This window comes from Budorcas taxicolor, chromosome 3, assembly GCF_023091745.1.
Source record: "Budorcas taxicolor isolate Tak-1 chromosome 3, Takin1.1, whole genome shotgun sequence".
Lineage (NCBI taxonomy): Eukaryota > Metazoa > Chordata > Mammalia > Artiodactyla > Bovidae > Budorcas > Budorcas taxicolor.
The window spans coordinates 116,422,163-116,448,518 of NC_068912.1; the positions used below are offsets into that span (position 1 = coordinate 116,422,163).

Sequence of the window (26,356 nt, forward strand, 5' to 3'; positions counted from 1 at the left end):
TTTATTGAAATGCTGAGGTTTATTTTCTAATATAGAATTTTTTAATTCATAGCTATGTTGTTTTTAGGAGCTTAATTCACACCTTTAAAAGTGTTCATAACAGCTTTATCATGAACAAAGTAGGATATTTAGGCACCAGCTGGACTTAAAAAAAACTGTAGTCCCGTGTCCAAGTCCATATTCTCCTGAGGCTCACCTACCTCTGAAGCTTCTAGTGAAGATCCTGGGTAGGGGAGGCTCAGAGAGGTGGTGTACGGAGGTGAGAGGTAACGTATGTGTTGTGTACACTATTTGGTAATAAAAAGGGTGTCTTTAGACAGGATTGAAAGTCCCTTGTCAGAACAGCAATGTTATCCTTGGGGGTGAGACTCACCTCAACTCATAGAACCAAACTATGGCTGCCAGGACCTTTGTGCTCTGGTGCACTTATGGAAAATGGACATGTTTTGGCCTTTGGAAGTTTGGAAGCTTCAGAAACATATATAATATATATGTATAAAATATATAATATAAATATATGTGTCTGAAAAGAGGATAAAATCCTTACTGTGAGCCAATACAATTCAGTGCATCAACCGTGTGTTTCACCTAGATCCTTACCCAGTTTATTATTTTCAAAAGACAAAATATTAACACCATCCACACTTCAGAAATTACAAACAAGCGTGTAGTGAAACGTTTCCTCCCCACTCATAACTTATTTGACCATTCTCCCCCCAACGGAAGTCAAGGTTATCGCCAATCTTTTGCTATTACCCGCAAAGCTGCCAGGGATTGACGTATGCAAATGTCACCTTGCAAGTATGTGGGCGTGTCTTCTGGATAATTCCTAGGAGGAGAAACGCTGGATCACAGGCGTGTACAAGACTGTGAAACTGCCCCCAGCGGGCTGTGCGAATTCACGCTTCTGCCAGCCACGCGGGCGACTCCACGCTTTCCCACATGCTCACTGACACAGTGCTTGTGTTTGCCAGCTGAACGGGTGAAAAACAGCATGTCATCGGAGTTGTTTCGGTTTTTCGTATAGGTGCCAACGTTGAATTTATTTGGCTTGTGCTCTCCGACTATAGCGAAATCTCCCAGAATTAGAGATGTGCTTTAGTGCCCGTAAAGTCAGCCATCGTGTTTGGAAAATCGAGGGGTCTGAACCTGGCTTGCTGCCTGTTTTCTTTCTGTAAGATATAGGTCCAATTTTGTTGAGGCGTATTTTACATTCTCTACATTTACCCATTCCATGTGGACAAGTCAATCATTTTTAGTGAGTTTATCGCATGGTGCAACCATCACCGTAAATCAGTTTTAACACATCTCATCATTCTACTAAGATTCCCCTGTGTTACTTAATCGTTTCCCTCTCCTGCCCTTCTTCTCCAGCACGAATCTACTCTCTGCTTCCATGGATTTACTCTTTTTCGACATTTCCTATAAATGGAATCACATACTATGTGGTCTCTCGTGTGTGGCTCCTTTCACGGTTCATTGAGCTTTTGAGGTTCACCCCAGTTGTGTTGTTGTTCAGTTGCTAAATTGTGTCCAGTTCTTTGCAACCCCATGGACTGCAGCCTGCCAGGCTTCCCTGTCCTTCATTATCTCCTGGAGCTTGCTCAGATTCACGTCCTCTGAGTCGCTGACTCCATCCAACCATCTCATCCTCTGCCACTCCCTTCCCTTGGGCTTTTTCCTTCTGTTTGTTCTTTTTATACTGCTGAGTACCATCCTGTTGCATGGCTATTCCACACCTCACCTACCCATTCACCAACGGATGGGAATGTAGGTTGTTTCGAACATTTGGCTATTATGAGCAATGCTCCTATGAATATTCATGTACATTTTCTGTGTGTGGACATACGTTTTCATTCCTCTTGGATAAAGTCCTAAGAGTGGAACAGAATTGCTGAGCTATTTGGTGAATTTGTGTTTAACTTTTAAGAAACTGACAGACTGGTTTTCCAATGTGGATGCACCATTTTATGTCCCCCACAGTGTGGGAGGGTTCCTTCTTCTCGACATCCTCAACATTTGTTACCGTCTTTTATTATTAGTACATCATCCTAGTGTTATGAAATGACACCTCATTGTAGTTTTAACTTTCATCTTCCTAATGACACGGAGAAGGCAATGGCACCCCACTCCAGTACTCTTGCCTGGAGAATCCCATGGACGGAGGAGCCTGGTAGGCTACAGTCCATGGGGTCGGAAAGAGTCGGACACGACTGAGCGACTTCACTTTGACTTTTCACTTTCATGCATTGGAGAAGGAAATGGCAACCCACTCCAGTGTTCTTGCCTGGAGAATCCCAGGGACAGAGGAGCCTGGTGGGCTGTCCTCTATGGGGTCACACAGAGTCGGACACGACTGACGCGACTCAGCAGCAGCAGCAGCAGCAATGACAAGTGGTGTTGAGCATCTTTCAATGTGCTTATTAGCCATTTATCTGTACTGTCTTATGAGCTGTCTTTTTGAGTCTTTTGCCCATTTTTAAGAATTGTCTGTCTTATTACTGAGATGTAAGAGTTCTTTGTACATTTTGGATACAAATCCTTTATCAAGTGTAAGTTTTCAATTATCATCTCCCAGCCTGTTCTTGTATTTGCATTTTCTTAACGGTGTCTTTCTGGATGGCATCACCGACTCGATGGACTTCAGTTTGAGTGAACTCTGGGAGTTGGTGATGGACAGTGAGGCCTGGCTTGCTGTGATTCATGGGGTCGCAGAGTCAGACACAACTGAGTGACTGAACTAAACTGAACTGAATGGTGTCTTTGGAAGCCCCAAAGTTTTGAATTTTGATGAGGTTCAATCTATCAGTTTTGTCTGTCAGTATAGCTTTGATCTGCATTTCCTTTATATGGTGGGGTTGATCTTTTCATATGTTGAACATTTTTATTATATTTAAAATCCATTCAGATTTTCATTTCTGAGAACTTGTCTGTTCATATCTTTTGCCTTTAAAAATATTGGGTTGCTGAGTTTTTTTTCTTATAGAGCTATAGGAGCTCTTTATATATTAGAAAAATGATCTCTTATCTGTGATACTCATCACAAACAATTCTTGCAGTGTGTCATCTGTCATTTGACTTAACTTGGTGTCAGTTTTGCCATGGAGGCTAAAAATATTTTTTAATGTAGTTTAAGTCATCTTTTTTTTCTTTTATGACTCCCGGGTCGTGCAACAGAGGTAAAAAGGTCTTTTCCACTCTGAGGTTATGGCATATTTCTTTGTTGGCTGCTTTTAGTTCTTTTGTGCTTTTGTTTTGTTTGATATTTAAATCTTTTTTGATCCATTTGGAATCATTCTGGGGTAAAGTATAAAGAGACAGAGATTTAATTTTCTTCTTTTCCAGTTGACAACCCGGTTATTATCATCCCATTCATTAAATGGTCCTTTTACTTTTCCTTATACAAGAAGGATGACAGGCTTCTTTATTATATACTAAATTTCCACGTGTATTTGGATATATTTCTTGACTTCCTGTTCTTTTTCATCTAATCATCTGCCTGTACCAATGGGCTCTTAAAGACACGTCTTAATCCCTGGCAGGGCTGGTTCCTCCTCATTATCCTTCATTCTCAGAATTTTACAAGTTATTCCTGGTTATTTACTTTCTGCCCCAAGTTTAAAATCAAATTAGTCACCCTCTGCATGCTCTGACTCCCTACTCCAACAAAATGCTATTGGTATTTTTATTTGGATCGTATTATATGTATAAACTATGTTTGAGAGAGCTGAAGTATTTATAACATTGAACATTCCTACCTAAGAACACAATATGCTTTTCCATCTGCTCAATTTCATTTTTCAGAACGTTTTAAGCTTTTATTTACACATATCACACATTTATTATTTTTTCCTGGATGTTTTATCTTTGTGTCATTGTTGCTATTGTAAATGGACTCTTCTTATATTTTCTTAATGTAGGTGCTGTTTGAACATACAAAAGCTTTCTCTTTCTGATTATTAATTTTGTAACTCCTCATCTTCTCATGTTGTTTAAGGTTTTTTTTTCAGTTTATTCTCTTTGTTTTTCTAAGTACAGAACATATCTGCAAAAACTGATCCTCTTCCCTCTTCCATTCCAATTTATTGCTCAATGTTCTTTCTCTTGTCTAAGAGTGTTCAATAGATCCTGTTCATCAATGGTGATGATGGCTATCCTTGCATTTTTCATGACATCAGTGTGTTTCTTGTGAATTTCTTTAAGCACGATATTAACTTGTGACCTAAAAAATATTTTGTCATGTTAAAGAAGTATCCATGTATTCCATTTTTCTCTTGTTTTCTTAATATCAAGAATGGGAGCTGACTCTGTACAATGCCTTTCAGCACCCACAGTGATGAGCTTATGGTTTTCCCTTTCAGATCTCTTTAGATAAAGCAATGTATTCACAGATACCCAAAACACAACCATGCTGACATTCTGGAATAAACACCACTTGGCTGCATTGTTTTGCTAATATTTCACTTTGAATTTTTGAATTAATACTCAAAAGTACGATTGATCTGAGGTTCTTTATATTCCATCTTTTGGGGGATTTGGCATCAATGTGATTATACTCACTTCATTGGAACTTTTTTTATTGTTTTGTTTTTTTACAAATATAAATGACTACACACAGGCATGCCATAATGATTATGTTTGGTCTATCTTTTCAGCTTCCTGCCCTTCCCCTTTCTCCTTCTACTCCCCTCCTCCTCCCCTTCCTCATTAGTAACAACTGCTAAGATTCCCTGAACAATTTCAGAGGGCCAGACTCTGCTCTGAGTACATTACACGTATCATCTCATCTAATGATTCCTCAGCCCAGGGAGGCAGGTCTTGCTGGTATCTGCATCCACAAAAAAAGCTGAGACACAGCAGGTCAGACCCTTGCCTAAGGCTGCAGACCCAGTGGAGCTCTGATTCTGCACCACAAGGCTGTCCTGACTCTTCACTCATCTGCCTTTTTAAAAAATGTCTGTCTATTTATTTGGCCATGTTGGGTCTAAGGTGTGGCAATCGGGATCTTTAGTTGTGGCATGAGAACTCCACTAGCTGTGGCAGGTGGGATCCAGTTCCCTGACCAGGGACTGAACCCTGGTCCAATCTGGGCCCTCCGCAGGGCAAGCTCTTAGCTCTTAGCCACTGGACCACCAGGGAAGTCCCTCACCTGCCTTTTTAAAATCATGCTACTGCGTGGCCCCCATTGCCTTGTGTATTAATTCTAGCGTATTAACCAGATGTCCTCAGTCTTCTTTTGCTTTTAGTCTGACTGGACATTAACTCTACTTTCGAGAGTTTCCAATGGACAATTTAGACATTCCAGCAACATTCCTAATTCTGTAATTGTTACCTTTCTAAACTGACATGAAACACATCTGGCTGCCTGCCAGGGGCTTTCAAGACACAACCTGTGCTGGCTAATTTAGCTGGAGGGACAAGACCTAAACACGTACGAAAGTGAAGTAACAGCACATCAAAATGACAGTGGCTCTGAACGGGGTTGATGCACGGCCAACAAGAGGGTGCCTATTAAGCGGGGAGGAGGACGGGAGGGTGGAGAGAAGGCTTTGGCAGCTGACGCTGGCTTCTGACAGGGGGCTGGGAGAGGAGAGTCTCTGCCTGACCCCGACGGCTCAGGCAGAGGAGCAGAGGGAGCCAGGGACGCTGACCGCAGGGTCGGCAGTACTGACACGCTCTCCCCTACAGCGTGGCTTTCACCATTGCTTAGTTAGCGCTTCACGCCACTTAACTAACTACCCAACCAACAGACACTGGGCTTCCCTGGTGGCTCAGAAAGTCAAGAATCTGCCCGCAATGCCGGAGACCCAGGTTTGATCCCTGGGTCGGGAAGATCCCCTAGAGAAGGGAATGGCAACTCATGCCAGTGTCCTTGCTTGGAGAATCCATGGACAGAGGAGCCTGGCGGGCTGCAGTCCATGGGGTTGAAAAGAGTTGGTCACGACTGAACGACTAACGCAACACACGTTAGCCTGGTTTCTTCTTTGTCAATGCTGTGAACAGTGCAGACGAGAACAGCTTTTTCGGTTATCTGCGGCAAGAGTCAGCAAATCCTATCACATGGGCCAACTGCGGCCTGCTGCCCATGTTCGTATATAAAGTTTTACTGGAACACAGCCATTCCTTTTCATTTACATATTATCTGTGCTTTCAGGTTATAATGGCAGAGTTACTTACTATTTCTCTGCTAATGGAAAAAGTTTGCTGTTCCCCTATGGCAAGTTCCCTATGGGAACTTGTCTTCTTATTTCCTTAGTATAAATTCCTTAAATAGCATTTATGGGTCAAAGGGTATACTTAATAAACATTTTGATATATACTCATTCCATGGCCCTCAAAAAATGTCATGCTAATTTATGTATCCAGCTACAATGTTCGGGAGTGACTTTTCCCCACATGTTTACCCACTCCAATTATTATCACAATCTAAAAATTTTAGCAATCCAACAGGGGAAAGGAGATAGAGTAACATCGCTTTATATTTAAGTTTCCTTCCCAGAGAGTTTTAAAAAATTAACGTTTTTTAATAAGTTTTTTTTTTTTGCCTTCTTTTCTACCGAGGTGTTCAGGTCCCATGCTCATCGCTTACTAAGATGAGAATCACATGTTGTCATATAGCCTTCAAAGACAGGAGAAATCATGAATTTCATTAAGAAAAGTTTGAAAGTACATTAACTGATGAACATCAAAAGTATTTCCGTGTAAACATCTGTAGGGAAATAACCAAGACCTAATAACCCTGCAAACTCATGAATCCTAAGGTTTAAAGGATTGCAATTATGATACAGCTAACATTTTATTTCTCAAGCATATCTGTACCTGTTGTGGGGTCTTATTGGAAAAAATAATAGCAGAACCTCCTTCTTCTTCGTTAGGGTAGTCAGGAAAAGTGCCCGTTAAGTTCCTGAGGAGGAAAAAAAAGACAGAGTAAACATCCAGGAGCGCAGCCCTCTCTGCTACATTCCCGACGAGCTGGCTCTGCTCAAGCTCACTGAAATGAGTGATAGTTATTAGGATGGGGCTCCCTGCCAGTTGCTGGCCGGACATGCAGTCTCTAAGGAGCAGAAGGACCTGGTGACATTCAGAAGCAGGTTTCTCTCCTCAAAGCAATTGTTACTCTGAGTCAGACCTCTCTCCTTAAAGCAGACTGTACTCTTCCGCCTTTTTTTTTTTTTTTAATTATTGCAATACTCCATGCTTGTGTTAAGAATGGCGACAGAAGCACAAATTATTTCTTCCTGTTTTAAAATGTAGGATAAACACAGGATTTTGAAATAAAACAGAAACATGGCGTTGTTCAAGTTACAGACTTGGTCCTCGTGCATGACATAGGCACGCATGCTTTAGATTTCAGTGAGTCTGAGCCCCACATGTTAAGAGACAGGAATAGTCATTGTTTTTTGTAACCATACAGTTTCTATGTTTTAAAAGGCAGAGTTTGAAATTTAATGTTGAGAAATTTCAGAAGGGATACAAAGTGAGTTAGTTTTTCCAAGAGAAACTGCCTGGACACCAGTGTTATATTTATTCCATATAGAGAAAGAAAACATTTATCAAGTTAGTTCCATTAATCCAGAATCTAAGAGTTAGTAAGATGCCCATGCTCACAATGACTCTTTATTCTCAAACTTTTGGCCTTAGTTGCTCTTGACACTCTTTTTAAAAAAAACAAGTTCTATTTATTTTAAAAATTCTTGGCTGCACCCTGCATCAGCTGGGATCTTAGTTCTCTGACCAGGGATCAAACTTGCACCCTCTGCATTGAAAGGCAGAGTCTTAACCACTGGACCACCTGGGAAGTCCCACTCTTGACACGCTTGATAATTTTTGATGATCCCCAAAGCTTTTGTTTATGTGAGTTCTAGCTATTGATAGTTACTGCATTAGGTATTAAAATGGCAACCTTTCTAAAATATGCATTTTCATTAAAAACAACTATAATAAACCCATTAGGTGTAACATTTTTAATGAAGAATACATTTTCCAGAAGAAAAAAATTAGAAGAGTGCTAGTGTTCCGGCTCCTAGTAGAACCTAGCAGGATGCTTATATATGCTTCTGTGTTCAATCTGCTGCAATATGTTGTTTTGGTTGAAGTATAGAAAGAAAATCTGGCCTCACACGGATGTGTAATTAGAAAAGAGAGGAAAGTTTTAACAGCCTTTTAGATAGCTGTGAATATTCTGCTTTGACTCCACAACACAGCTTGATGAACGGTAGCCTCCTAAAGGCTGGCCGTGATGCAGAATCTGAAACCTTATCAAGAACTCTGCCTTCCCTGCTACATTGAAAGTCATGTGTCTTGTGCGCGTAACAGATCTTTCACTCAGACGTGACTCTGTAACATCAGGTCTTGATCATTTCAAAACTAATGGTCCACTGACTTATGCGGATCTTCCCAAAGCTGATATACATTGCATAGCATCAAAAATCACAGTCACCAATAACTCCTAGACAGCATATTAAAAAGCAGAGACGTCACTCTGCTGACAAAGGCGCATATAGTCAAAGCTATGGTTTTTCCAGTAGTCACGTACAGATATGCGAGCTGGACCATAAAGAAGGCTGAGCGCTGAAGAGTTGACATTTTTGAACTGTGGTGTTGGAGAAGACTCTTGAGACTCCCTGCGACAGCAAGGAGATCAAACCGGTAAATCCTAAAGGAAATCAACCCTGAATAATCATTGGAAGGACTGATGCTGAAGCTCCAATACTTTGGCCACCTGATGTGAAGACCTGACTCACTGGAAAAAACCCTGATGCTAGGAAAGATTGAAGGCAGCAGAGGATGAGATGGTTGGATGGCATCACCGAATCAACGGACATGAGTTTGAGCAGGCTCCTAGAGATAGTGAAGAGCAGGGAAACCTGGCTTGCTGCAGTCCACGGGGTCGCAAGGAGTCAGACACGACTGAGCAACTGAATGACAACTCCGTCAATCTCAGACTCTAAAGCTAAGCAATGGGAAGCTCTCAGACTCTCAGTCTCTCAGACTAGAAGATTTCCAAACTTATAATTTTTGCTAGAAAGCTTGGATTTTATTATTAGCAACAAATACCCTCAGTTGTTTTCCTTCAGGCTTACTTGGTTCTTTTTTGAGAAAGTGACTCCTGCAAACCTGAGTCTGAACAGCCAGAGTGTCAGTCATCTTTTCAGTGAAAAATGAGGTTCCATAGAAAGGGCTTGCTCAGTCTGAAACTGGACAGGTGGCAGGCGCCCACCTTGAATGGCCATCACAGTTTGGGGTGCAGCAGAAGGCAGTCACTCATCTCCGGGTCCCTCACATACAATATTGAAAAGCTAGGTATTCAAGGGTTAAGTCCTACAATTATTTTCTACTGTGTCCGCAAGGATATTGTTAAATGAACTTTTTAAAAAGGCAGGTGCATGGCAGGTGAGGATTTAGATAAACTGGGGCCATTGCCTTGGGTCAAGGTCAACACCCAGCAGCTCCCTAACCATCCGCCCCTGCCCCAGTGCTTTGGCCCCTATCCCTTCTACAGATTGCCCTGCAAACATCTTAGGACAGCTTCATCCCTGGCTACATAAAAACTCTCAGGTCTCTTGAACCTTGTCCGGGGGCTCACTCAGTCAGCATGTGACTCAGCTCCTCAGCGTAGCTTTGAAAGGAACTGGAAACAGTGCAGCGTGCGGCTGGTGGGGGAGGTCTGTGGACAGACGCATCACCCTAAGGGATGGTGGGTGACCACCCAGTATGTTCAGCTCAGTTCAGTCGCTCAGGCATGTCTGACTCTGTGACCTCATGGACTGCAGCACGCCAGGCCTCCCTGTCCCTCACCATCTTCCAGAGTTTGCTCAAGTTCATGTCCATTGCATCAGTGATGCCATCCACCTATCTCATCCTCTGACACCCTCTCCTCCTCCTGCCTTCAATCTTTCCCAGCATCAGGGTCTTTTTCAATGAGTCGGCTCTTCACATCAGGTGGCCGAAGTATTGAGGTTTCAGCTTCGGCATCAGTCCTTCCAAGGAATATTCAGGGTAGATTTCCCTTAGGATGGACTGGTTTGTTCTCTCTGCTGTCCAAGGGACCCTCAGGAGTCTTCTCCAGCAACACAGTTGGGAAGGCGTCAATTCTTTGGCGTTCTGCCTTTTTCACGGTCTAGCTCTCACAACCGTACGTGACTGGTGGAAAGACCACAGCCTTGACTATATGGATTGGCAAAGTGATGTCTTTGCTTTCCAACACCATATCTAGGTTTGTCATAGCTTTCCTGCCAAGAAGCAATCATCTCCTGATTTCAAAGCTGCAGTCACCATCCACAAAATTATTATGTGGTAAAGATCCTGACTTGGTAAATGGTGGTTATTTATGTCACAGCTTTCCCTCAAATATAGTTTAAATCTTAATTTCACAGACATTCATCTTCAACTTTCATCATTTTGCTGATTTTCAAAGTTGCCGTGCAGTGCGGGCTAGAATCTGCCACTGCTGTGCCACTGCCTGCCACCTCCCCACAGCACGCCCCTCCTGCCCCCACCAACCAATTTCCATTTGCTCTCAAACTGCCGCAACAGGCAAGGCCGAAGCCGGTTCTACAAATGGGCATCCAAACTGCCAGATGGACCAAGTGATGCAGAAAATGGAACTCATCACACGGCTGCGTGAAAAATAACCTGAACTACAGACATTTCACCCAGATCGACAGAACAGGAGAAACAAGAGGTGAGAATCATCCAAAAACGCAAAGTCTGAGAAATGGATGCGGAACTTGATAAGACAGGACTCACCAGCTACTTGTGAGCTCTTAGCATTTCATCACCTCCAAGCAAATGCTGGCACACCTCAGGAGGATTATGGTGGGGGACAGTTCTTAAGTCGCTCAGTCGTGTCTGACTCTGTGTGACCCCATGGATTGCAGCCTCCCAGGCTCCTCTGTTCATGGAATTTTCCAGGCAAGAGCACTGGAGTGGGTTGCCATTTCTTCCTCCAGGGGATCTTCCCCACCCAAGGATCAAACCTGCAGTCTCCTGCAATTAGCAGGCAGATTCTTTACCACTAGTGCCACCTGAGAAGCCCCATGAGGATTAATTAAATCAACAACTCAATTTTCTGGAACAATATTTAATTTGTATTAAATTAAGTATAATTTCCAAAACATACACGTTCAGGTATTCATTAAATCCACTCCCTAAAAAGTACCTTGGAAAGCAGTTCTCCTGGATTCCCTTACCCTCCTGCTCTCCACCCAGGTGCCCCTTCCCAATAAAGTCTTTTGCTTTGTCAATTAAAAAACGAAATAAATAAAGCAAAATAAAATTAAAAATAGGAAAATTTGAATAGGAACTCTGAACATGAAATATATATTTATCAAATTTGAGATTTACCAACAAATTAGATATGGTTGAATATTTCTCAAAATCAAATGATACCTCCCCATCACGAAACCTGGATCACCCCTGAAAAATTAAGAAAGAAAGAAGCTGAGAAGCCAGCCAGGCCCCCACCTCACCAGAGAATTAGCCTTCTAAGTGATGATGCCTGCCAGCTGCTCCAGCATTGGAAAGCTCCAGTAATCTGACGTTTCTTCCAGCTTCTTCGACTGCTACCAACCTTAGTTCTTGACTCAGAAAGCATCACCTGCAGGTTGCATAGTCAACATTACCTAGGATAATGGCCTCCGAGTCTCAGGCTCTTGAGTGGGACCTGCACCATCTCCTCCCTAAATGGGCTTCCAGGCAGGGTTCACAATGACTCTGAAACCACAGCCATACGTGGTTTGATCCCATACTGTTCTCACTTAATTTTCTCGCCAAATCCCAATCCAAACCCTTGGTCCGTGAGTGGGCTTCCAATGTCTCTTTGGCCCTGAAGATATATGTGTCCTGCACCTCTCAGAGCCTAAGAGAATAGCCCCTGCCTGAGGCATCATGGAAGCGCGTCCCCACTGTGTGCGAGGCCAGTGGCCAACAGACCTGCCCCCTCCTCTTCTTACACAGGGAGGTGGGAGGTAGCCCCCATTTTATTTGCACAAGTGGTGTCTGTGTGGCATTGGCATAACTCAGAGCACCTTGCTGCCGTTTCCTTTGTTGTTGTTTAGTCACTAGGTCATGTCCGGCTCTTTCTGACTCCACGTCCGCTGCCAGGTTCCTCTGTCCATGGCATTTCTCAGGCAGGAACGCTGGAGCAGGTGGCCATTTCCTTCTCCAGGGGATCTTCCCAACTCAGGGACTGAACCTGCGTCTCCTGCTTGGCAGGTGGATTCTTTACTGCTGGGCCACCTGGGAAGCCCTGCTATTTTCTTAGTGTGCCTGAAAAATGGCTTCAAGGTCTGGAGGCAGAAGCCTGGGATGGGGCACAGTAACTCTCTTCACTCAGACGGAGAGGGGCCGGCCTGGCCCGTCTGGAATGCCTGAGCATCAGAACTCACAGCAGTTCAGGTGACCTCGTTCGCACCTCACGGGCATCTCTGAGCAGCAGCGACCTCTTCTCGTAAGTCAGATGCTCTGCACAGGATGCCGATGGCTCATTATTTTAAACAGGAGGACATAAAATTCGGTGTAACTACAACCCCTTGCCCCAGCCAATTATTCTGGGGTGGGGTGGGGGTGCCGACGATGGAAGTCCACAGAGAAAAGCCCCAGTCCCATTCTGGAAAGAGCAGAATTCAAACACAAGTGGGCCAGGCAGTTCTGAGGCCCCTGTAGTCTGTCCCACCTGTCTCACGATGCATTAGCATTCTTCTTCCTCACGCCTCGGTTTAGACCAATTTGGGTGTCAAATGGAAGCACAGCTTGAATTTACATTTGCATTTCTTTAGCTGTTACTGACCGGAGAAGGCACTGACAACCCGCTCCAGGGCTCTCTTGCCTGGAAAATCCCGTGGGCGGAGGAGCCCGGCGGGCTGCAGTCTGTGGGGTCACATAGAGTCGGACACGACTGAGCGACTTAGCAGCAGCAGCAGTTGTTACTGACGCTGACACTCGGCTACATGCTAGGTGCACTGGTGCAGCTGCCTCCTTGGTGGCTCAGTGATAAAGAATCTGCTGGCAACGCAGGAGGGTTCAATCCCTGGGTCAGGAAGATCCCCTGGCAGAGGGTATGGCAACCAACACACAGTATTCTTGCCTGGAGAATCCAAGGGACAGAGGAGCCTGGCAGGCTATAGTCCATGGGGCTGCGAAGAGTCAGACACGACTGAGCGACTGACATGCATGCACTCCTTGGACTCACTTATTGAGCAGAAACGATCATCGCGTGTGGGTTTGCTGCACGCAGGTTTACACAGCATTTCCACAGATGCCGTACACAAATTGTTTCCATTTCATCCTTACAGAAATTCTGAGAGATGAGCCCTTCTCTCCATTTTGCAAAGGAGGAAACTGGAAAATGTGAGAGTTTATATGACTCTTCCAAAGGCAAACAATTCCTTCTGGGAAGAGCCAAGATTCTAACCTTGGGCTTCTGCCTAGATCCCCGGGATCCCCCACTACTCAGTCACTTCCTGGCTTTGTCAAAAATCCTTAGACAATGGACTGCTTAAGTCTTCAGCTATCAAGTTGGCATTATAAACCTTTCATATGTGGGCTTCCCTGGTGGCTCAGATGGTAAAGAACTGCCTGTAATGCAAGAGACCTGGGTTCGATCCTTGGGTCCGGAAGATCCTCCAGCGAAGGGAATGGCAGTCCACTCCAGTATTCTTGCCTGGAGAATTCTACGGACAGAGAAGCCTGGTAGGCTACAGTCCATGGGGTCACAAAGAGTCGGACACGACTGAGCATTCAGGCATGCACTTTCACATGCATGGACCTTTCACATGTACACGTTTAAGCCAACAATTCCACTCCTGGGAATCCCTACTGAACTAAAAGCAGAGGTATTAAAGCTTTGTGATGCATTTTTGTATGAGCAAAAGCTTCAAAAAATAAAAACTGTAATAAGAAATTGAAAATAATCAGATTGCAGGGAATGGTTATGTAACTGCGGTTAAGCCCCAGAGCGTGGAATCCAGCATGGGACTAAACTTCACCTGCTCTGCTTTAGCTTTTCACCACCAGCACTGAATAAATATTTAGGTGGATGAACACATTCAGTTCTCATGAAGACGACTCGACTGTGTGTGAACAGGTGTTATTGTTTAGTCACTAAGTTGTGTCTGACTGTTGGCGACCCCATGGACTGTAGCCCAGGTTCCCCTGTGTGTGGAATTTTCCAGGCAAGAATACTGGAGTGGGTTGGCATTTCCTCCCCCAGGGGATCTTCCTGACCCAGGGATCGAACCCACGTCTTCTGCATTGGCAGGGGGGCTCTTTACCACTGAGCCACCAGGGGAAGTGCTAAGTGAACAGAGGGGATGCTAAAGACAGAATATGAAGGGGAAAAACTGGGCTGGAGATCGAACTGGGTTATCGAAATAAAAGGGGACAGGACTTGTTGCTCAGTTGCTAAGTCGTGTTCTGACTCTTTGCGACCCATGTATTGCAGCAGCCCAGGCCTCCCTGTCCCTCACTGTCTCCTGGAGTCTGCCCATGTTCATGTCCACTGAGTTGGTTATGGTTAAACGGCATCACCGATTCAATGTGGACAGGAGCGTCAAACAAGTGTGTGTTTATGTTTGCAGGTCCAGGGGAAGGCATGCCCTGTTCATCTGGATTAGCTAAGAGGGAGGGGCTGGAGGGAGGAGAACATTGATTTTTTTTCTGTGTATATTTTAGTATTATTTTACTTGTTACAGCAAATAGGAATCATGTTTATAATTAAGTAAGACTATAAAGTACAACAATTTATAATAAAAAATAAATTTTATTTTTGGTTGGCTTCCTTTCTGTCTTATTTTAGGGTTCGATTACTATATAGACCCTGTAACTTTAACAGTGGAAAAATTTTTGTTTCTATAGTTGGAAAATTGTGACCTTTCTCCAGGGAAGTTAAATCCTCTGTTCTGTTTTCTCCTGCTTGTTGGCTTTAGCAATTAAGGCAATCTAGTTATTGCGAGTGTATTTTTCCCATTCCTATTACTTTTTAAACTTAATTTATCATATGCTATTTGTTCCCATCTATGTTTGTCAGCTCTGGGGCTCTCTTCTTTATTTCACTGACTTTTGCTTATGCTTTTATATTAGTGTAATGCATTCACCTTATTTTTCTTTATAATATTCTTGAAAAAACAGGGCCATTTGTCCTTCCTTATCGTTTTTATTTCCTGATTTTAATCCTAATGACTTTAATAATTATGTTTTCAAGTTCAATAAATAATCCTGTTGGGATTTTAATTGAAATTGTGCCCTGTCTATAAATTACCCAGAGCAGTCATGTCATCTTTCCATTTAACCAGAAACATGGCGTGTCTCACCATTTATTCAAGTCTTTTAAAATTTCTTCAAGTCTTTTAAAATTTCTTCAACATTTGTAGATGTCTTAAACTTCTTAAACTTTCATATCTCTCTTTTTCACAGTCTATCACTGATTTTTTTTAAAATACATTTTTCTACTTTCTTAAAAATATCCTTCTTTCCTTTCAATGTCACTATACTGACAAAAGTGTATACTATGGTACTAATTATTAGGCCCGGAGTAGGAAATGGCAACCAACCCATTTCAGTATTCTTCCCTGGAAAATTCCATGGACAGAGGAGTCTGGTGGGCTACTGTCTATAGGGACCCAAACAGTTGGACATGACTGAGCAACTGAGCACGCAGGCACAAATTATTAGGGGACAAAACCATCCACATTTTCCTTTCTGTTTGTGGTTCAGCCTATAGTGTTTCCTCATTAGGTGCAGAGCTCTGTTTTAAAAAAATACTTGCTGTTTCATTCATTCACGCACTCATTTAGAACTATGTGCCAGATACTGTTCTGGGCACAGGGAAAAAGCAGTAAACAGAAGATTAAACAAATCCTTGTTTTTTGTTCAGCTTACATTTTTATTATGCTAAGAATTAACCCTTCTCTTTTAGAATTTTTAAAATAAGAAGTGGGCATTCCATCTCATCAAATAGTTTTTCTGCATGATCTGAAATGATTATAGTGCTTTTCCTGATGTATATAATACTGCGTTTTCCTACCATGGATCTATTTATATTCCTGGGAATAAACACTCGTGTTTAATTTTGAAAGACTTGGAAACCTAAAAGTCCTCTCTGAAATAACAAGTGAGTCAGAGAGGGAAGGCAGAACACAAACAAGGTGGCTATGAACCAAGAAACCAACTGCAACATATACTTCTTCATCCTACAGCTCAAGGAGTCAGTAACGTAAGTGGAAGCCCCTAGTCTCCCTTCTCCTGGATCTCATGAGCAGAAACAATAAAAGCTGCACCGAGGAGAGCTCTGGGAGCAGAGACTACAGAAGCACATCTCCCAGGTGCTAGACGCCCTGTGGAGGAGGCTGCTGGGGCTGGGCCACGGCGACGCTCCAAGGAGGTGTCCCTGGGTTGCCCCGAGAAGAGCCAGGCCTTGGTTGTTGGCCACAGGACACTCGCCCTCCTGGAGAGGAAAGGGAGCCACTTTACAAGGCAGGGGCATGACCCGCTTTAGGTTTTTACAGGATGATCCCTGCTCTCTGGGTCCACAGACTCTGGGTCCACACCTTTGTACACCTCCTTCCTTGAGTGGGGCTGGGACCCGAGACTGACTTGGAGCTGGTGCTACACACAAGCGTGACGACACCTCCAGCCCACAGCAAGGGACTGAGGCCCGTGGTCCGGCAGCCCGGAGTCGCCCAATGCTGCCCACAGCCTGGAGGGCGTGGGTGCAGATGAGACCCTGGGCTGCAGCCTTGTGAGACCCCGAGCAGAGGACGCAGCTAAGCCCAGACTCCCACCCACAGAGACCGTGGGAACAGCAACAGGTGTGCTTTTAAGTCAGTAAGTAGGTTCGTAAGTCTGCGTGATACTGTTATGGACTCAGCCATACGTTGTGAATACGCTGTCATCAACCCAAAAACAGACTTGGGGAGCCAGGCTACTGCCTCCAGGCTGGGTGTGATGCCTCCCAGACCTCAGGCGGCGGCGAAGTCAGAGGCCTGGGAGGCCGGTGTAGTAGCAGAAGCAGTGTTAGGCGCTCAGCTGTGTCCGACTCTCTGCGACCCCATGGGCTGGGGCCCGCGAGGCTCCTCTGTCCAGAGGAATCTCCAGGCAAGGATACTGGAGTGGGGTACCGTTCCCTTCTCCAGGGGATCTTCCCAAACCAGGGATGGAACCCGAGTCTCCTACACTGTAGGCAGATGGTTTACTGTCTGAGCCGCCAGGGGAGCCATGGGAGGCCGGTAGGCTTGGGGCATATTTTGAAGCTAATGGGGTTTTCCAGCCGACTGTGTGCTGGGCTGAGAGAAGACGAGGAGCTGAGGTGATGCTCGGAGACTGGCTGGGTGGGTTTTCATCTAATGGGGTGAGGGGCTGTTGGGAGCAGAGCTGAGGGGATGAGGTGCCAGCTTACTTCTGGATGTGTGGAGCCTGAGATCCCCTCCCCGAGTATCTCCGCCCCTACTCCTGCGTGTCAGTGTGGGTACTGGGCAGCAGTGACATCTCCACAGCTGGAGTTCTAGGGAGCGAGCGCCCCGGGTGGGGATTCACGTTTGGAGTAAACCAAACAAGAGATGGAATGGAACGCCGTGAGCCAGGATGAGGTTACCATGGATACCGAGAAGGGCAGGAATCCAAGGGAGGCGAGGGAGGAACCAGCGATGCCTTTGAGTAGCTCCTATCATATATTTTCTGTTGGACGATTTTTCTCCCCTCTTTTCAGATTGCTACACTGCCATTTATGTCATGTAACCTATATTGGCCTCAAGACAGGGCTGTAACCAATATCGGCCTCAAGACAGGGCATTTGTTGGGAAAGCTGATGATTTCAGGAGCAGCAGAGCCCACTTCAAGTCAGATGGCCTTTCCAGCTATTTCTTGCCCTTTTGGGCAAGGTCCTAGGTCCCCAGAAGGTGGATTCCATTCTCCATCAGCTGCTGGCTCTCTACAGTAAACTGAAGGGCTTAAATGTGACGACCTTGGATCTTAGTTTAAAAATGCAATGCTGGAGCTTTCCTGGTGGTCCAGTGGATAAGAATACGCCTGCCAGTGCAGCGAACACAGGTTTGATCCCTGATCTGGGAGGATGCCACATGCTGCGGGGCAACTAAGCCCATGTGCCACAACTCCTGAGCTCCAGCGCCCGTGCTCTGCATAAGAGAAGCCACAGCAACAAGAAGGCCGAGCCCTGCAACTGCAGAGTAGCCCCGCTCCCTGAAATCAGAGAAGGCCCACGCACAGCAGCAAAGACCCGGAGCAGTCAAGAACAATACACTAATTAATTAAAAACAGAAAATACAATGTTATTTCTGGATAACCTGATCAAGCGGTCATGTTGAAATGATCGGCAAAGAATCCTCCATAGCAACGTACTCATTTTTTAAGCACTCTGTGCTCAGAACTTGCTATCATGATCTCTTTTAATCCCCCCAACTGCCCTGAGAGGTAGGTTGCTGCTGTTAATATTTTTCAGATGAGGAAACCGAGGTTTGGCGAGTTTCAGCAGCTGCCTCAGCAGGGCCAAATGTGGAGCAACCGGGGAACCTGCCCGGTTGGCTGCCCCGCGGTACACTTTGCCCGGACCCACGGGCAGAGCTGAGATGATGGGCACAAAAAGCACACGGGTGGTTTCAATAATAAAGCATTAAAATAAATCTGTAGACCCAATAAGGAAGCACTTAGTGGGAGCTAAATGTATAATGAAAATGGTATTTAACTGGAAATGAAGAAACCAGGGCTGCAGTCCCCAACTAGAGGTGTGATTTGAGCAAATCGCTCCATGAGCTGGGGGAGCCTGGTGAGTTTCCTTGTGTCAAATGATGCTGTTGAGCTAGGTCTGCTCATTCATTGTTAAAAAGTAAGTACTGTGTGCCTATCAGACAATTTCTAAAGTCCCTTCCAGCTCTAGAAACTATAATTCATATGTGACAATGTTAATGGGGGAAGGGCAATGTTAATTTCTTACAGAATATTCAATGATTAATGTTGCTTTCTTATAAAAATACCTTCGACAGAGCTACCTGCCTTTATATTCTCTTATTTAAAGGAGCCTGAGGAGAAAAAACACCCACGCCTTCTATATTTCAGTTAGCAAATGTGAGGCTCTGAACATTTGGTAAAGTTCGGGCTGATTAAGAATTTATGCATATTGTCAAAAATTCTTGCACAAACGTGAAAAGAACCAGCTCTCGAGTCTGCAGTGATTTAGAAAGCAGAACTCCTAAAATGATAAATCTCCCCCCAGAGCTCTGACACCGAGCTTCAGCGGTCCCACCATTTCAGATGCCCAGGACAGAGATTTATCTATGTTTCATCAAGTATGAAAAATATATGGATGGAGGGGTTTCCGGCCAGTGCCCCCGCAAGTCTTCCAACCACCTCCATTAATGTCAGCAGGCTCATAAATTTCTCCTGCGTTCTAAAGAAAGCAGCTTGTGCCACCACACAGAAGCCTCCGAAAGTGTCACTTGCTGCCTATAAATTCACTTACACTCAATAAAGGCAATTGGCTACACATGGACTTAATTACCGTGGCCCTTGTTGGGAAACTGAGGGGTTCGCCGTCTCTCAAAGGAGAGGAGGAGAGAGTAGTGTATAAATCGAGGTGATGTCTCAGTTTCACTTTACAAAATCTGATTTATTCCTTGATGTTTCTACTTATTAGTGGGCTATTTATTAACAGTTACCATTCCAGGAGGAAGCCTCCTTCTCGATCCCAAAGTATCACTGTTGCTCAGGCTCCACTCCTACAGGAACCTCCCTGCCCTACCCTGGTGCTCACGTTTATTTTATTAAAAGGAAGAATATATTACCAATAACATAATCGACTATCTAGACTTTGATTACTCTTCTGTTGAGAAAATGATTAATATACTATATTTTCACGTTTTGTCTTAAATATTTATCTGTATAGAAAATTTAATATGCAAGAACAGATCATTTCAGGAACAAATGCAGAGAATTTTCTGTTTAAATAGATGCCCATCCATTTCTGTTCACACACCTGTCGTTTTAAACCCCAGACACCATTCATTCATCGACCCTTCAGTCAAAGGAGCCTCTGCCCTTCCTAACTCAGGAGTCCAGAAAGCTTAGGAAGGCAGACACAAGGGGAAGGGAAGTTAGCAAAATGTCCATGTTTACATTCCAAACTCGGTTCCTATGTCCTACTTTCAAAAAGAATCATTTACAGACAGCAACAGAGTGATTACAGAAAAGGGAAGCTTTAGAGTTCAAGGTTAATTCTGAAGCTCCTCTGACCTGATTCTATCAAGTGACAAACCCCTGTTTATGGAATAAAGGCATGACAGTTCCTGTCTGGAGCAACACGTGTGTTGACATCTGTCACCATATGACACAGAAGGGAAGCGTCTGCTGCATCAAACCCAGAGGCTTTATATCCAAATGATAGCCTGTCCAGCCTTGCAGGGTATTGAGTGCCGATAAAAGCTCCCAAGCCATCCAACATTCACAGTTAGAGTGGCTTCAGCAGAAAGCCAGGAGATTGGGGGGCTTTCATATCTCCAGGATAATACTGGCTTTAATGTTTTCAGTGATTCTCTGACATTCCTAGGGGGACTACCTACACTTTCCCTCCCCCTGGAAGGGCTGGCCGTGCCTCCAGCCCAAGGCTGTATTAAGCTGCTTCAGTTGGGTCCGACTCTTCGTGACCCTGTGGACTGCAGGCTGTCAGGTTCCTCGGTCCATGGGATCTCCACACAAGAACACTGGAGTGGGCTGCCATACCCTTCTCCAGGGGATCCTCCCGGCCTGGGGATGGAACCCACGTCTCCCGCATTGCAGGTGGATTCTTCACCACAGAAGCACTGGGAAAGGCTACTCAAAGTATTATCCCAGATCCAGGACTCTTAGCATCTCCCAGGAGCTTGCTAGAAATTCAAACTCAACACCAAAAACAGGCAACAAAAGTAAAAACAGACAACTCGAAGCGCATGAAACAAAGCTTGCGTGCCACAGAAGAAACCATCAACGGAATGAAAAGGCAACCTACAGAATGGGAGAAAGAGTTTATAAACCATGTATCTGATATGGGATTAGCATCCAAAATATATACAGAACTCCTACATCTCAATAGCAGAAGATCCCCGGATAACCTGGTTTAAAAACGGGCAAAGGAAGTGGATAAACATTTCTCCAAGAAGACACACAAATGGCTCACAGGTACACAAAAAGATGCGCAACATCACAAATCATTCAGTTCAGTTCACTTCAGTTGCTCAGTCGTGTCCAACTCTTTGCGACCCCATGAACTGCAGCACACCGGGACTCCCTGTCCATCACCAACTCCCAGAGTTCACTCAGACTCACGTCCATCGAGTCAGTGACGCCATCCAGCCATCTCATCCTCTGTCGTCCCCTTCTCCTCCTGCCCCCAATCCCTCCCAGCATCAGAGTCTTTTCCAATGAGTCAACTCTTTGCATGAGGTGGCCAAAGTACTGGAGTTTCAGCTTTAGCATCAATTCCTTCCAAAGAAATCCCAGGGCTGATCTCCTTCAGAATGGACTGGTTGGATCTCCTTGCAGTCCAAGGGACTCTCAAGAGTCTTCTCCAACTCCACAAATCATTAGGGAAATGTAAATCGAAGCCACAACGAAGTGTCATCTCACGTGTGTTAGGATGGCTATTATCAGAAGAGGGAAGATAAGTGTTGATGACAACCACGTGGGGAAAAGTGGAAAAAACCTTGTCCACTGTTGGGAGGAATGTAAGTTGGCTCAGTCATTATGGAAAAAAGTATGGAGGTTCCTCAAAAAAATAAACAAACATAGAGTTACCATAGAATGCAGCAACCCCACTACTGGGTACGTGAAAGTGAAAGTCATTCAGTCATGTCCGACTCTTTGCGACCCCAGGGACTACACAGTCCATGGGATTCTCCAGGCCAGATTACTGGAGTGGGTAGTCTTTCCCTTCTCCAGGGGATCTTCCCAACTCAGGGATTGAAGCCGGGTCTCCCGCATTGCAGGCGGATTCTTTACCAGCTGAACCACAAGGGAAGCCTAAGAATACCGCCGTGGGTAGCCTATACATATATATATATCTGGGTATATATCCAAAGGAAATAAAATTGGGATCTCAAAGTATTAATATGTACCCTGTGAAATAACAGAAAAAAATGTATGTTGGTCTCTGCCTCCAGTTCCTGGCACAGGAACTAAATACCTTGGACTTTCCTGGGTGACAGGAGAGTATTCTGTTCTAACGAGGTGATGCTTGGTGGGCTCCTGAGTGGGGCTGGCCCCCAGAAAGACCAAGCCATGATTAGCAGCTTGGAAGTTTCAGCTCCATGCTCTACTGACTAGGAAGGCAGGAGGAATGCCTATGTGAGGAAACCTCCATACAATTTCCCGAAGTCAGGGGGTTTGGAGAGTTTCTGGAGCTGCAAGGCTGGTGTCTGGAGGGGGGCGTGGCAGCTGGTGCCCCTCCCCACACCTTGCCTGTGTATCCCTTCCATCTGGATGCCCACTTGTATCCTTTGTCATTTCTTTTTATAATAAACAAGTCAGTGTGTTGCCCTGAGTTCTATGTGCTATTGAAGCCAACTGTCAAACCCAAGGGAGGAGTCCTGGAAACCCAGATTTACAGCCGAATGGTCAACAGCATGGGTGACAATCTGGGGTTTGAAACTGATATCTGAAGCTGGAGGGAGCAGTTTTGCAGGGCTGATCCCTTAACATGGGGCGGGGGGGCGGGGGGGGGTAGTCCGAGGCTCTCTCGAGGGAGGTCAGAACTGCACGGAATCATAGGACACCCCAGCTGGCCCTGCAGAGAACAGCTTAATGTGTGGACAACCCACACACATGGGGAGTCAAAAGGCAGCATGGTCAAAGCGTGTGAGTCAAGCACACACACACAGGAGGAAATGTTTTCGTCTTTTACATACATCTATGTTCAATGCAGAGGACACCATGAGAAACGCTGGGCTGGAAGAAGCACAAGCTGGAATCAAGATTGCTGGGAGAAATATCAATAATCTCAGATATGCAGATGACACCACCCTTATGGCAGAAAGTGAAGAGGAACTAAAGAGCCTCTTGATGAAAGTGAGAGGAGAGTGAAGAAAGTTGGCTTAAAGCTCAACATTCAGAAAACGAAGATCATGGCATCTGGTCCCATCACTTCATGGGAAATAGATGGGGAAACAGTGGAAACAGTGTCAGACTTTATTTTGGGGGCTCCAAAATCACTACAGATGTTGACTTCAGCCATGAAATTAAAAGATGCTCAGTCCTTGGAAGGGAAGTTATGACCAACCTAGATAGCATATTCAAAAGCAGAGACATTACTTTGCCAACAAAGGTCCGTCTAGTCAAGGCTATGGTTTTTCCAGTGGTCATGTATGGATGTGAGAGTTGGACTATAAAGAAAGCTGAGCACCGAAGAATCGATGCTTTTGAACTGTGGTGTTGGAGAAGACTCTTGAGAGTCCCTTGGACTGCAAGGAGATCATGTTTCTGTCAGCCAAGACAAGTAAGTTCTAGAGATCTACCACATAGCATGGAGCTAGAGTTCACAGTATTGCACACTTCACGTTTTTGCTAACAGGGTGTAAGTGATGTTACACGCTCTCAATGCACATGCAACAGTAAATCAAGAAAGAATGGGAGAATTATAGAATTATAATTAAAAATTATAGAAAATTCAGACTCCCCCCACTGAGGACCTACTGAATCAGAGCTTCGGGGCTAAGGGGGATCTGTTCTGACAAGCTTTCCAGCTGATTTGCTCTTTTTCTTTTTTTCAGACCGTGCCACGTGGGATGTGGGATCTCAGTTCCCCAATCAGGGTTTGAACCTGTGTCCCCAGCATTGGGAGCGCAGAGTCTTAACCACTGGACCAGCAGGGAAGTGCCGTGAACTGCAGGGTGAGAGGCACTGCAGTCTGACCTGATGTTAATTACACAGTTTAGCTCGACCTTCAGCTCAGCTCTGCACATCTACTGCATCCGCGAAATCGCAGGCACTCTGCTGGGTTCAGTGAAAACCTGAGGAAGACCCCACTGCCCTGTCCCTTCCCCCAGAAGCTTGCAATCCAGAGGGAAACACACAGGTTCGGTGGAAGGGACCTGCGGGCTAGGGGTGTGACCTGGAATAATCTACGGACTTTAGAGAGACAGTCTGGCCACTGTGCTTGCAGAAGAGCCTCAGGGCCTGTCTTTCCACGGGACTTGGTGCACGGACAAGCCTACAGCTGCTGGGTGCTCTCCGTATGATTTACTGTCATGATGGACAGCAAAATATGCGATTTCACGCAGGTGTGCACCCGTCCCGAAGGCCTCTGTGAGTAATGTCGAAGACCTTGATTTCTCATCCACCTCTTCTTATGTCCCCCATTCAAGCTAATATATTTTCCACCAAAGCCAATGGCGGAAAAAAAGCTCTTCATCTTCTCAGAGGAGTCATCCACACGTGTTCATGTCTCTTCCACAGACCACAGCTGCTTTGGAGGATTTACTGAAACTATAATTACATAAGGAATTCGAAATGATGACCCGCAGTCACCTCCCCTGGCCATCCGTTTCCCTCTATCCTCCTGAAATCTCTTTTTAGTTTCTGAAAGGAACTCACGCTCAAAGGAGAAAACCTGGAATATAAAGGCAAAGAACAGACAGAGCTGTGGTTCCATTCCCGGGAAGGTATCGATCATGAACATTCTAGTGGTTTCTTTTTGATGTCCTGCAAAGTCCTCTGAACAATTCTGAACCTTCCCCTGAGGACCAATCCTGGTTTGACACAATGATCAAGCTTCCGAAAGCCTCTGCTCAGCCTGGCTTTAGTTCTGCCAGGAGCGACCCCAGCTTTTAGCCAAGCTACCTGACTGCCCTGAGTCTGCTTTGTCACCTGCAAAAATAATTGGAGTCAGCCAGCATTTTTAAATCCCACAGTTCCTCTGTGGCTCTCTCCCGTTTACTGACATAGACTGTCACCATGCTCTGCAGAAAGAGGCTCAGAGGCTGGGGCAGAGAAGGAGCTGGGAACAAGGAAAGCTCCAGGCTTCCAGGCGGTACCCAGTGAGCAACCCGGCTGTAGGCAACTGCCATCCTTTCCCACGAAATGACAGCACAGGAGTCCAGGACGCACAGGTCAGGGTTTCGGCTGCTGGGATGTTCATAAGGAGGATATGAGTTCAGTGTCGTGGGAGCAGCAAGACTTTTGAACCAAGGGACCTGAGTATCAATGGCCTCTCGTGAGTCACAGACTCTAAGAAAGACACTCAACGGTTCCCAGCCCTGGGGTCCCAGAAGAGCATCCATGGGAAGCACATGGCGAGACCCTCCTGGAGGAGAAGTGGTCGGGGACACAGGTCCAGAAGGAGGGCCCAGCTTCCTAAGGAGTGAACAGTGATGGAAGCTGGTGCAGACCCAGGGGCCTAGGAGATCCCAGCCGGGGACAGCAGAGCTGGATAGGAGAGATCCAAATGTCTTTCCTGAAAGAGACATTCACTTGTCCAGGCTGATGGGAAACTCTGAGGTTCTGCCCTGCTCCAAACACCTGCCCAGCAGCATTCTCAGCAGACTTCTGCTTGTGGCTGGGGAGGCCTACTGGGCAGTGAGAGGAGTCTATAGGTCTGTCTAGGTCCACAAACCTTAAAATCACAAAGTTTCACTTGCTGAATGGTACCCAAAAGGGCGAATTTTACTGAATTGAAACTCAATCTTAATCTTCAAAAAAAAAAATTAGCAAAGCATTCCAGGACCTCTTCAGGAAGAATGTATATTTCCTGGTGATCTGTAGACATGTTGCTCCTGCAGACAAGTCACATCCCAGCTCCCCACCCTGGGGACTAGAAGCGCATTCCACCCTGTCTAATTTTTGTTTGCCTGCCCTGTCATTATCCCCTCAGCTTTATCCCCACTCCCAGCCCTCACAGCCCTTCCGCCCCCGCCTCCACCACCAGCCAGTCCCTCCTGCCATCAGGAATGTAGCATTTTGAAGAGATGCTCGCGGCTGTAAATATAAAGGCCCAGACCCAGGAATGAAAATGCAGAATACTTTGACTATGGCGACTCTTCCACGTTGCAGGCTTGTATGTCTGAAAATGTGCTGGCTTTCCGATAACAGCGCTGGCTGTTCTTTCTGTCATTGATATGATGGTGTCATTTAAAATAATTACTGAGGCCGGATCATGTGCCACACACTGTCCTAAGGGCTTTATATATATTATTCTGTTATCCTGTCTGTGAGGTCAATACTGTTAATACCCTCATTTTAAGATGAGGAGAAAGAGGCACAGAGAGGTTAAACAACTGGTTCAAGGTCACACAGCCTGTTAAGTGTTAGATCTGGGATCTGAACCCAGGCAGCCTGGCTCTCAAGACCACCCCTGCTGCGTGCGCATGGTCTGCAGTGTACT

General features: G+C 45.3%; 1 protein-coding gene across 1 annotated transcript in view; it reads right to left on the reverse strand.

Annotated features, from left to right (window-relative positions):
- The window catches only part of IQCA1 (IQ motif containing with AAA domain 1), a 171,526-nt gene that overhangs the window by 100,730 nt on the left and 44,440 nt on the right, over window positions 1–26,356 (reverse strand). Inside the window, exon 6 of the mRNA XM_052637841.1 lies at window positions 6,820–6,904. Coding sequence (XP_052493801.1) covers window positions 6,820–6,904 — 85 coding nt within the window. The remainder of the gene's footprint in view (window positions 1–6,819; window positions 6,905–26,356) is intronic.